This window comes from Diabrotica undecimpunctata, chromosome 7, assembly GCF_040954645.1.
Source record: "Diabrotica undecimpunctata isolate CICGRU chromosome 7, icDiaUnde3, whole genome shotgun sequence".
NCBI classification, from domain to species: Eukaryota; Metazoa; Arthropoda; class Insecta; order Coleoptera; family Chrysomelidae; genus Diabrotica; species Diabrotica undecimpunctata.
The window spans coordinates 130,805,810-130,817,980 of NC_092809.1; the positions used below are offsets into that span (position 1 = coordinate 130,805,810).

General features: G+C 36.3%; 1 protein-coding gene across 5 annotated transcripts in view; it reads right to left on the reverse strand.

Annotated features, from left to right (window-relative positions):
* Nucleotides 1-12,171, reverse strand: part of LOC140445836 (uncharacterized) — a 630,732-nt gene that overhangs the window by 25,592 nt on the left and 592,969 nt on the right. For all 5 annotated transcript variants that reach the window (XM_072538213.1, XM_072538212.1, XM_072538211.1 and 2 more), the window contains exon 9: nt 6,829-7,190. In XM_072538213.1, the coding sequence (XP_072394314.1) occupies nt 6,829-7,190 (362 nt within the window). The remainder of the gene's footprint in view (nt 1-6,828; nt 7,191-12,171) is intronic.

Here is a 12,171-nt window from a genome sequence, read left to right on the forward strand (position 1 = left end):
CGCTCGGCTAGCAGTGACGCCGTTATAGCAGACGCATTCTCTATTCGCAGTCCAAGTTCTCTTTCAAAGAAATGGAATCAATTGGATTAGACAGTAAAGACCTATGAATAATCAACAATATCCATTATGAACAATTTGCAAAAATCAGGGTGGAAGATCAACTGACGGATGCTATAGAAATAAAGAGAGAATACGGTAGGGACGCGTACTCTCCCCAATATTTCATAACGTATATGCAGAACACATAATGAACCTGGCCCTAGCAGATGTAGACGAAGGAATACTGTTAAACGGTGAACAACTGAACAACATACGTTACGAGACGATACCGTCATCTTCACAGATAGTCTAGAAGGTCTGCAGACACTTATTACAAGCACAGCAGAGGAAAGTGGAAGATTTGGTTTATTTAAATATTAAAAAGACTAAGTATATGGTCATCATTAAAAACGAAATTACACTTGTACAACTGTTAGTCAACCAACAAACCAATAGAAGGAGTCACCAATTACTTCTAACTGGGCACAAATTTGAATGATCAGGGTTCATACTCGACGGAGATACAAGTAAAGATTGAGAAGCAATAAAAATATTTTCAGTAGTCACGATCTCTTCTTCATATGCCTTGTCCGTTCCGAACGTTGGCAATCAATATGGCTATTCTGACTTTGTTTACGGCAGATCTGAATAGTTCAGCAGATGACAATCCGAACCATTGCCGCAAGTTTTGGAGCCACGAGTATCTTCTCCTCCCTGGACCCCTTCTGCTGTCTATTTTCCCTTGAACGATCAGTTGTAGTACTCTATATTTATTATGTCTCATAACGTGACCCAAGTATTCCAACTTTCTTTTCTTTATACTTATTCCTACCTCTCTCTCTTTACCTATCCGGCGTAGTACCTCTTCGTTGGTCACGTGCTCAGTCCAGGATATACGTAATATACGTCGGTAAGCCCACATTTCGAAGGCCTCTACTTTTTTCATCAATGTTGCGGTCATTGTCCACGCCTCCATTTTATATAACAAAACCGGGAATACATAACATTTCAGAAGTCGAATTTTGAGAGGTAGGGTGAGGCTTTTAGAGGTGAAAATTTGCTTCATGCTACTGAACGATGCTCTTGCCTTTTCTACTCTTATACGTATTTCCTTCGCTTCATCCCAATTTGAGTTAACTGTTGTTCCCAAGTAGATGTACGAATCCACGTGTTCAATTCTTTCATTGTCTAATATCAGTTGCTGTGGTGGTTGTTGGGTTTTGCTTACTAACATCCATTTGGTTTTTGTGATATTTAGTCTGAGTCCGTATTGTGCACTTGTTTTTTGTATCTTACTCATTAGGCAACTCAGTTCCTCCATGCTACTTGCTAGAATCACAGTGTCATCAGCATACCTTATGTTATTAATTATTTCTCCATTTATCTTTCACGATCTACAACTTCCAATTAAGGTCCACTTGCTGAGATGTTTTCTCCAATTTGTACGGAATTGATTCATGGACCTTGCCCTGATTCCATAAAGCTCCTTGAAGCATCTGAAACGTGGTACTATAGACGCATACTGAGAATCTCTTGGATGGACAGAATTACTAATAACAAGCATTGTTATAAAACGGCGCAAACTGGAATATTAAGGGCCACGTAATGCTTTACGAACATCGATACAACCTGCTCCAAATCATTCTGCAGGTCATTGGTGCACCTTAACGAGTATAGAACTTTTTAGAGCAGCAGTCAATAAAGATAGAATAGCCATGATGGTAGCCAACATTCGTAACAGATACACACCGCAAGAAGAAAAAATTCCCAAGAAACCATTTATAATATTCTGTTATATTAAAAAGTGTCAATTTAGTCCATAAAGGTAAAAATCTTTCGTGAACATCGCAATAATATTCCGTTTTAATCAGCTGGTCGCTTTTCCCACACTTAGTTTATCATATGATAAATAAAACATTTTTTATGGGTGCTTAAAAGGTAATAATTACATGTTCTGTATGGACTTGACGATTTGCTTTAGCATTAACATTTAAATAATTATGATTTAAAATAGCACTTGAGTCTTATCTCAATTATTTTCCATAAAAAAACTATTTGTGGTAACGTCAACGCAACAACCGCTCATTATTATCGAATTATTACTGAAACACATGCAGAAAATGTAATGTATGTATCCACTTTTTAATATTAATAAACACGTGGGGCATATAATTCTTGTCAGTCTTACATCATTGTTATAAACTTACGTTGTAATTAGTATAAAGACTAAATAATTATAAATGAATATTTCCGTAAAAATAGGTTAATTTTATCAATAAACGTAAAAGAGAAAGATATGTAAGCTTGGTGTGTTGCAAATTCTAGGATACGGAAAACTCAAAACTTTATAGAATCTACTTACATAATAAATCCACGATAAGTACAAATTTCACGATAAAAATGCGGTTAAATAAAACAAAACCAATAAAAACAAGCCAATGACTAAAACAAAATAGTAGTACGTCAGCAACGCTTTAATATATGTGGACAACATCATAAGAAAGTAGTATCAGTCTCTCCTAGGAAAGAAGATTGGGAATTCTCTGCAATAAACATCGAACCGAAGAATGTAAAGTTGGCCAAAAATCACTTTGCTTCATTTAAATCTCCACGGAAAGATGGAATATTTCCTACCCTAATACAAAAAGGACTGTAAGGGTGGTATACCTACACAAAATAGGGCGACAATAAAACGTCTTATCTACATCCTGGAGGCCGATCACTCTTACATCATTTGTGTTGCAAGGCAATAGAAAAAATTCTTGATAGACATATGGAGGAGCCATTGGGGATCATCCTCTTAATGAAAACCAGCATGCATATCAAGAAGGAAAATCAACAGAAACAGCATTGGACGAAATAGTTCAGAAAATCAGTAACTCCATTAATAATGAAGATATTGCATTAACCGCCTTTCTAGGTATAGCAGGCGCACAAGAAAATAGGCTGATTGTAACAGACCTGCAAGGAGAGGAGATTTTGGTCAAAACAGCACATAGGGGGAGTGTTTTCTCTCGCCTGTGGTCACTCCTGGTTGATGATTTGATATCCATATATAAAATTTGTTAAATAAATTTACTTTGTATTAACAAGATGTATACCATTTTTCAAAGTAAAAACGTTGCACGTCACAATTTATATAAAGTGACGTCACTTATATTTAAAATTTCCAGAACGTCAACATTAAGAGTTAAATTTCATAACAAAGCTAATAATACGAAATCCATACGGAACTGCTCGATCTTTCATAGGCGTCAACATGGTATAATAATCAGAAAAATGTAAGCATCATTATATTGGGAATTTTAGAATTATATTGATTAAGTAACCAAAAACATTTGTTATTATTAAAAATATAAATTGTATGAAATAGTCTAATATTCCACAAAATAATAATTTGAATTAAATATATTAGACAATTGTACGCAACTGATATGGGAATACTTCAAAATTTTTGACAGTTTAGCGTGTGGTAAAATTATTTAAAGTGTTCGCTCCGCTTTTTTAGAGTAAGAATTTTGTTTATGTTTTGGTTTCTTACACAATTTGATCATAATATATTATATATTAATAAATTCTATTTATAAATACATATTAAATTTAGATTAATAGCTTTAAAAACTAATTATTGTTGTGTATTGTGATTGTGATATGCCAAAACAACTAAATAGTGATTTCTAGCTAAATAATGGCGGGACGTTTTTATGCTCTAAAAGAGGTAAGTTTAAAATTTAGAATATATAATTTTGTATTAAAATATTTTCTTATGTATTTTAGTGTGTTGCAGTAGTCTTAAAACTAAGTGTATTTACTGTTAATATAACAGTTTGACAAATAGTTGACATTGTAAAAATTCTTCACTTACTAACTATTCTGATGTTTTGGCAACGCTGTGGTGTTCTGACGTCGTAAATCTTGAATGACGTGCAATCATTTTTATATGAAAAATTCTTTAAATACATATCTATTACGGAATTCTTTAAACAAAATCTGTAACCAAGCTCTCATGAAAACATTTGAATAAATAAATCTACGCTGCGATTCTAATATCTAACGCACTTATAGCATGGTCGCCGTTCTTTGTTTGCTCACTTCAAATTGAAATTTGCCAAGTTGTACAACATACGTTCATGGTTTTCTTTTCTCAATCTCTTCTGCTTTCTCAAGTTTACTTTTGGAAATCTGCCTAAATATCTACGCTTTTCTTTTCCTGTTTTCTCGTTTAAAGACTTCATCTCTTTTACACTTTTAAATATGGTTACTTCCTCTTGCCAGTTCTCTGACTTCGTAACTATTTTCATTGCCACGGTAATGTTAACCTTTCTTAGGTCCGGCACTTATTGAACCCAGCCAAGGCCCAGCACACGCCGGCGAAATGCGTGGATAGTTTTGTAAAGCATACAGTTTTCGTGGGTCATAGCGTGCGTGTTCCACTCACACTACTCCCTGTTGTTTACTTTTACTTATTTTTGTTCCCGAGATGGACATAGAGAAGCTGATTGAACTCGTTCGGGATCATTCCGTAGTATATGATACCACTGCAAAGCGTTTGTGCCCTCCAATTAAAGAACTGGCAGGACCCTGGTCTACCTGGCCTTTCGGCTATACGACCGTTAACGAATCCACTGCCCCTACGAGTCCGACACCAAAATGAAGGTGCCACGCCAAGTATACCAGAAACGTTTCGTGGGGCTTCACCATCCCCGTAGTACCTGTGTTACGATTACCGCACCTATCCGTTATCCCACCCACGGGCGGATAGGCGAAGCAGGCAGAGAAATTTCCACCTCGCATGTAGACAGGTCGCCGACGAGGATCTCTCCTCTACCACTCTGGCACTTCCTGACGGGTACGTGCCGGGGCACCCACACCACGCTTGACACAAGACCAAGAGAGGTATGTACGGGCCCAGCTCGTTTAACCTCGCCAGGTTCTCTTGGAATGAGAGTAGAGTGGTCCCACGAGAGTCTCGTCTCGGATACTAGGAATGTAGACCGGTGACCGTGTCGCCTAAGCGACCGTGTGCGTTTCTACAAACCCGACACCTCAAGCGACGGCTCTCCACCTCTCAATTCCTACCCATTAGTCGCCTCTTACGAGAGGTAAGGCCTTCTGACCTCGGCCGTATTCTTATCTCCGCGAGCCGAACGGAGAGTATATGATACCAGGCACGAGGACTATATGAGGACGATTACACATAATCATAACGTCTTCATGCATCTCGATTGAAGTCATTTTAGTAACTGGCCACGGCGACAGTCCACGGATGGGTTCAATATGCGCTGCTCTAGAAAAATAAATGCAAGGGTCGCCCGTCGCCTTGGCGTGTGTTGGGACTCGGCTGGCTTTAATATGCTCCAGGTCTTATGGTAAATATTACATCTTTGTAGATTCCGATGTTTTATTCTTGCCATTACGAAGTCCTTAGGGTCGCCTGTGTATGCTCTGTGTGGGCATCTTCTACTATATGCTTGATCTATCAAGCTATCTCGTAGCGCCGCAATCAACGGAAGGCGAGGGAAGCTTATCCCATTTGTAGAGTGAGTCAACGCATCTTCCCAGTTTGTTCTGATTCGATTAAATGCTTCCCAAATCTTCCTTAGAAAAGGGGACGTTAAAATTCGTCAGGTTTGTCTGTGATGTCCAGTAAACTATGATAGTACAGATCTGTTTTACTTTCATCGGATATTTAAGTCAAAGTTGGATAAACTGGATCAGACACGGTTTCCAAGAATATCGGAAATGTCGTTGTGGACTAGAAGTTGACGATTATCCATAATGTTGTTGTATTGTCTTGTTGCCAATGCATGTTCGCGGTGTAGGTTGGGAGGAGCTATATTACTAAGGGTGGGTAGCCACATTGTGGGGTGGGTATAATTGTGCCTGTTATCATACGCATAGCACGGTTAAGCTGAGTGTCGACCAGGTGGGTACGTGTGCTGTTCAGCCACATCGATGTGCACAGTACTCTGTCACCGGATATATCGGGCCAAGAGCGAAGGATTTTGATACTGTGGACGCAGAGGACGATAGTGCCGCAGAGTTTGTGTATTATGTTGTTACGTGTTTTTAGTTTTGCTGATGTTTTCGTCAGGTGTTCTTATTCTGTTTAGTGTAATGCCAAGGTATTTCGGGTATTTATTAGTTCAATAGTTATTAAGATGCACTTGTATTTCTCTGTTTGCTAGCCTATTGTCGAGACTTCATTTTATGTAGTAGTTGGTTGTAATCTATATTAAGTATTCGCTGAAGATGGATCGGCAGCTTCTAAGGATTGGTGGCTTGTTGCAAGGTGCTTGGATATCTAACCTTGCGAGATTCGGTTGTAGCCATGTCAGCAATATAGACTATAAAAAGTAAAAGGGCAAGCACATAATCCTGCGAAAAGCCATTATTTAGTTTCATATTTTTGCTCATATTCTTTCCCATTCTTTCTTTCCGATTCTGATTGCCATGTATCTTATCTCTTTTTATTTCTCTGGTTCCCTTGATAATTAGACAGACTACTTTATTACTTAGGTTTTGTGGTTTGGTAATAATTCCTGCTCTTGCACTTTTTTTCTGGTACACTGTCGTTTTGATAACTTCCTTTATGTCTAGATTTCATGGGTATTTACCTAAGAACTGGGTAAGTGCCACTAAATTATACTACATTAGGAAACTAAATAATTGTATCTTGTACTTCCATCAAACGAAGTGTTTAAGATTTATTTTAAAACAGTTGTTTACTTATATAAGAACTAATAAATTTTCATTCAAATCAAATAATACTCAAATTGTAATACTCACTTGTTGGATACTTATTAGACTGGAACAAACTTTCCGCCGAAAAGGGATTAGGATTCGAGGGGGGCATCGCCGATGGTACCGTCATGGGACTAGCTCTCGATACTGGCGGCGGTAGTGGAGTGGCGAACATTGGAGTAGCAGGAAAACTGGAATGCAAAGGTGGCGTTGGTCTCGGAGGGGCTGGACTTAGTTGGGTTGGAGGCACAGCGGCTGATACTGCCGTTGGGGCGACGGAAGGTGCACTCGACGTCCATGGCTTGCTTAAATTGCTTGGTGCTAGACTAGAAGACACTGTGGTGGTGGGCGGGGGACAGCTGAGCGTTGTCGTCGCGATGCTGGTTCGACTCAGGCTTCCGACATTACTGGAAGGTTAAAAGAAATATGCATTAAAAAATGTGTACCAAATTTGTGTATTTAAATCGAGATTACCGACTATATTTACTTATATATCGTAAAATGTTTAACCTAGCACTTATCTCGAAACAGCAAAAGCAATAATACCATAAACATAAACATATTGACATTTAAATTATATATAAAACGACACGAAAAGTGATCATTAGTCATCAATTATCCATAAAGCATCAACTCTTTACTAGCAAAAACATAATACTAAAAGATACACGGAATGTTTTATAGTACGGGAATAAACCACAATGATGTTAGATAAAATATTTCGGTTTGGCAATGTTGGGATGTTTTTATGATGCATATGTTGTATGCTTCAAATATAAAGAGAGAAAGCTTTGAAAAAGTAAATTTTGATAATACTATTTTATGAATTCTGCAATTTTTAGTTTATATGAAACAATAACGAGTAAATATTTGTCTCTTTCGAGATAAATTCCAAAGATCAGTTGCAATCTGGCATCTGCTGATTTAACGATTGCCAAATCTATCCCCTAATCTATCAAAGTGTAATTGCTAAAAAAATTCTAATAATTAACTGTAATTAATCTTCAAAGACCCAAATATTTACTCATTCTTGCTTTATATAAATCAAAAATTGCAGAATTCATAACATAATATAATGACAAAATGTACTTTTCTTAAGCTTTATCCGTTTATATTTGAAGCATACAGCATATACATTATAAAAACATGCCAACACTGCTAAGCCGAAATTTTTTGTTCCATGTTTGACATTTGCGGCTATAATCAGCTTGTACTTTCGGTAAACTCAACCACTTCTTTTTCTTTTTTAAATTTCATCTTCGCTACGGAGGTTAGCTATCAACATAGCCACTCTAATTTTCGAAGCCACTGATTTAAAGAGTTGTTTTAAGCTGAAACCATACGATTCTATTAGATTCTTCAGCTAAGATACTCTTCTTCTTCTTCTTCTTCTTCTTCTTCTTCAAACAATCCTTCTGCTATCTACTATGCCTCGAATGAGCCATAAGAGGCCATATTTTTTTTCAAGCATTATCCGAAATATCGAACTTTTCTTTCTTTTATTGTCACTTTTTAATTGGGTAAGATATTCTATAATTAAATACATGTTTTATTTTTCTATTTCTTGTTTCTTCGGGGTTTTAATTTCGGCAGGGCCTCCGCAAAGTTTCGCCACCAATATTATTTTTAATTTCGACCGGTGCTCTACAAATTTTCTCCGCTAATATTCTTAATTTCGACTGGTAACCTGCCAAATCTCCATTAGATTTCGGCAATGCTAAGCCAATTATCTAATCCGATGAACAGTAATAGCCATTTGTGGACATTACTTGGATTTAAGGCTGAATAATATTTATGCAGTATTCTCCACATTTTTTTCTTTTTTATTTGAGGAGTTTAAAGCGTTTTTATTGCTGACTACGAAACCAGGCACAACTACTTCAAACTTAATTTGAATATACAATAGATTTGCATCACATTTAATGTTAATATTCAATAAATGTACTTATTATTACTTTTTTATGTAGTGAATTATATATTTTTTATTTTATTATTTGTGCTCTTTTTAAACCTGTTTCAAAGATTTACTTAAATCTTACTATATATTAAATATATTTTCGTTTCTCTTTTTGAGATTCATATCGGTCCTTCCATTTAGGTTTTCTTTTTGAATTATGAGCATCCCAATTCTGCTTTTTGGAATTCAAATATTTAAATAAAGTAGCGCCATTTTTTGTTTCGTTTACATCTTTCGCTTGTTCCCCACTCTCCTAAGCGACCGCGTCCATCATCTATAATAACTGAGCAACGGCGCCTTCGAGACACAAAATATATCAGTGTCATGGGCCTACCTCTTAGTAATTCGGTTCATTGTGTTGTTAGTTACAATATTACGGATTCATAAAAATGGGGCCGATGGAAATATCAGGAAGATCCGCAAATAAGAGCTTCATTGAAAATAGAAAATTTTGAATTATAAAAGAGACTAAACCGACTTAAAAATCATTTTATATAACAAAATAGCAGCAAAAGACACAAAAACAAACGATTAAAAAATATGACATTACTAATAGCTCAAATGAAACAAGGTTCACGTTTATGGAAATTTACTCTTGGTAAACATATATAAATCTTCTTTATAAATATATGATTTTACTTATTTGTAAAAAAATCCCATTATCTTATCGTAATTAATTATATTGAGAAATTGTTTAAATGACCTCTGAGTCACGGTTCAACACCATTTCATATTTATACCCAGATGATTTAAATCAGCTGGATTCTCTCTTAATTTATTTTACGATCGATAATTCGTCTAATAGTAGCGGTATTTCATTATCTCTACATCGTTTGAATTGTTGCCTTCATATCCTTAATTGAAATATATGTTAATATCAAAGAAGAATTTATTGTTACTTAAGTATTAGTCCAGTCGTCAGATATTTGATCTCTAAAAAGCTGAATTTTGCCTAGAAAGTCAATTTTGGGACACCAAAAGATGCAAAAAGTTTGCCGCTCTAACCCCGGGCTTCCTTCTCCCCTAAAACCCCCTCCGTAGAGGAGAAACAGAAGAAATTGATTTACCAAAGAATATATACGCCGTAGAAAAAAAATATTTCAAACAAGAAATTTAGCTGAGATGATTTTGAACAAAAACGCTATTAGCACTTTTTGTGTACAATTAACGTTCTGTAAGAAACAACTTTTGAAGCGACCGACGATTTTGAATGTCAGTTACGGGCGCGAAATCAATTTTTTAAATAAAGTTTTTATTAACTCGACGGTAAAACTTCGATATCTTTTGATCAGAGTGTTTTATAGACAAAAATCGAAGTGCATTTTAAGGGTGAATAGTGCAGCTTTCGTAAAATACTTCATCACATTAATCCCAAAAAAAATTTCCAGTCCAAGAAAATTTCACCGCACCCTCAAAAAGCACAACCTCCTTGGAGACATCCCCTTCAACCTAGAAATGGAACCATCTGAAAATCAAGCCATCCTCTACACAACAGGTCCTATTCCCATAAGAGGATGGGAGGAGGATCTGCAAGCCATCACAGACCACAGTCACATAACCATATCCAAGCGCAAATCCACAGAATACACAGACACAAACAACACAACACCAAAAATACTCACCACACCAAAGAAAACACGAAGAAACACGCACACAGAACAACACACTCCTATCCCGTCCACATCCAAAGCATCCACTCCTTACCACGATCCTCCACCGCAAAACCCCCACACCTACACAAACCTACAAGCACAAAATACACTCTCACCAAAACACGCTCAACCAACACTATCACCCATACACTATACACCATACACCATACTACAACAAACAACATCTACACAAGCAAACAACCAACACACTTTGTTTGTAAAAAAGTTAATCATTTTCGAATGTAATGTGTCAATTTTTGTCAGAGTAATCACTGTTGTGTTTTCGTGCTGTGTCTCATCTGAGGGGCCTTCCAAACAAGTTTAAAAGATACCCCATGGTTCCAAACAAAAGATTGAGTTTTTAAAAAGCCAAGTTTCAAAGATTGCGTCGAGATAATCCAGTGCCCAGCTTCCATCCACATTTTGTTTGTCCCAGGTCATTCCAGACTATTTTTGCAGTTTGTGAGACGCATTTGTTTGTGTTGCAGTGAGTTTTGAGTCCAGTTCCAACCCCGGAACTTTTAAAGGAGATATAACATTTAGTGAAAAACAGGTACTTTTCTTTGTTAATTTTTTTTAAAGTAAAAATAGACATTTTCCATCAATAATAATTGCTTTTATAACAAGTTAAAAAATTGTAATAAGTAAAATTATAAATGTTAGGGAGTGGCTAACTGTCATATTAATTATTCTCAAAGTTTTAAAATTTAATATTGGCATATGACAGCTAGCTTTATTTTCTTGACATTTGGTACATGCCTAACCATAAATTTAAAATTCGTTTTGATTTGTTTTTAAAAAGGTTAACCCCTATGCATAGTTCCATTTAAAAAGATATTTTTCATTTGTAATAATTTATTTCCGCTACAAAAGGTCGCCAATTAATAATTAAAGTTCCTTATAATGTCCCCAACATCTAGATTTGTAAACCGATAGCAACATTGTAAGTCGTTTTTGTATTTTATTAATATTGTTTATATTTGTAACTGTTTGTGGCGAGATAACAATAAATATGTAATTTTTTTACCTAAACCAAGTTCCTTTGAAAAGTTTCTAACCCCTTTTTGTATTTTTAGGAAAGAAAAGCCTATCTTTTCATCCAACAGGAAGATTTTTGTAAGCGGAGTCTATTTTAAATAGCTTAGGAACCTTCTTGTGTGGTTTTGCCCAGGAGATCCATGTAAGTACCCCTTTTGATTGATTTTTTTAGTTACCCCATTCCAGTCCCCTTGTTTCATTCACTTTCTCACGACCCAGCTCTCCAAACAAACCAAGAGCAGCCGTTCGCAAACGTTTCGGTTTGTTATGCTTACCCTATCCCCAACCTAGCAATTTCTGTCCCCAATTTTCAACCCCTTATAGTAATACCCTATGTGGTAGGCAAAATAACCGTCAGATACTCCACGCGTTTGAACCGAACAAAACAAAAATTTCAACAATCTGAAAAGGACCGTTTCCACCAGAACTAGTACTTAGGTCCAACCGGCACCCAAAGGCAGGAAATCCTCCTGACACTACTGCTTTACAGCCACCACTTAGTTCCGGAGAGCGGCAATATGCAAATTGACCTTTCCCCAATAAAAAACCCTACCCTTGAAGAGGCTCCAAAGCCTAAACAAAATATTTCGTTACAACTTCATGGTATAGGTTTTGAAGATTAGGCTCTAACAAATGAAATTCCATATTGAAGTGATACATTGTATTGATCCCATGAGAATCGTGAAAAATAGCAAAAATTGCGCAACGTTTATTTATTTAACAGCTTTATAGAAACTGACT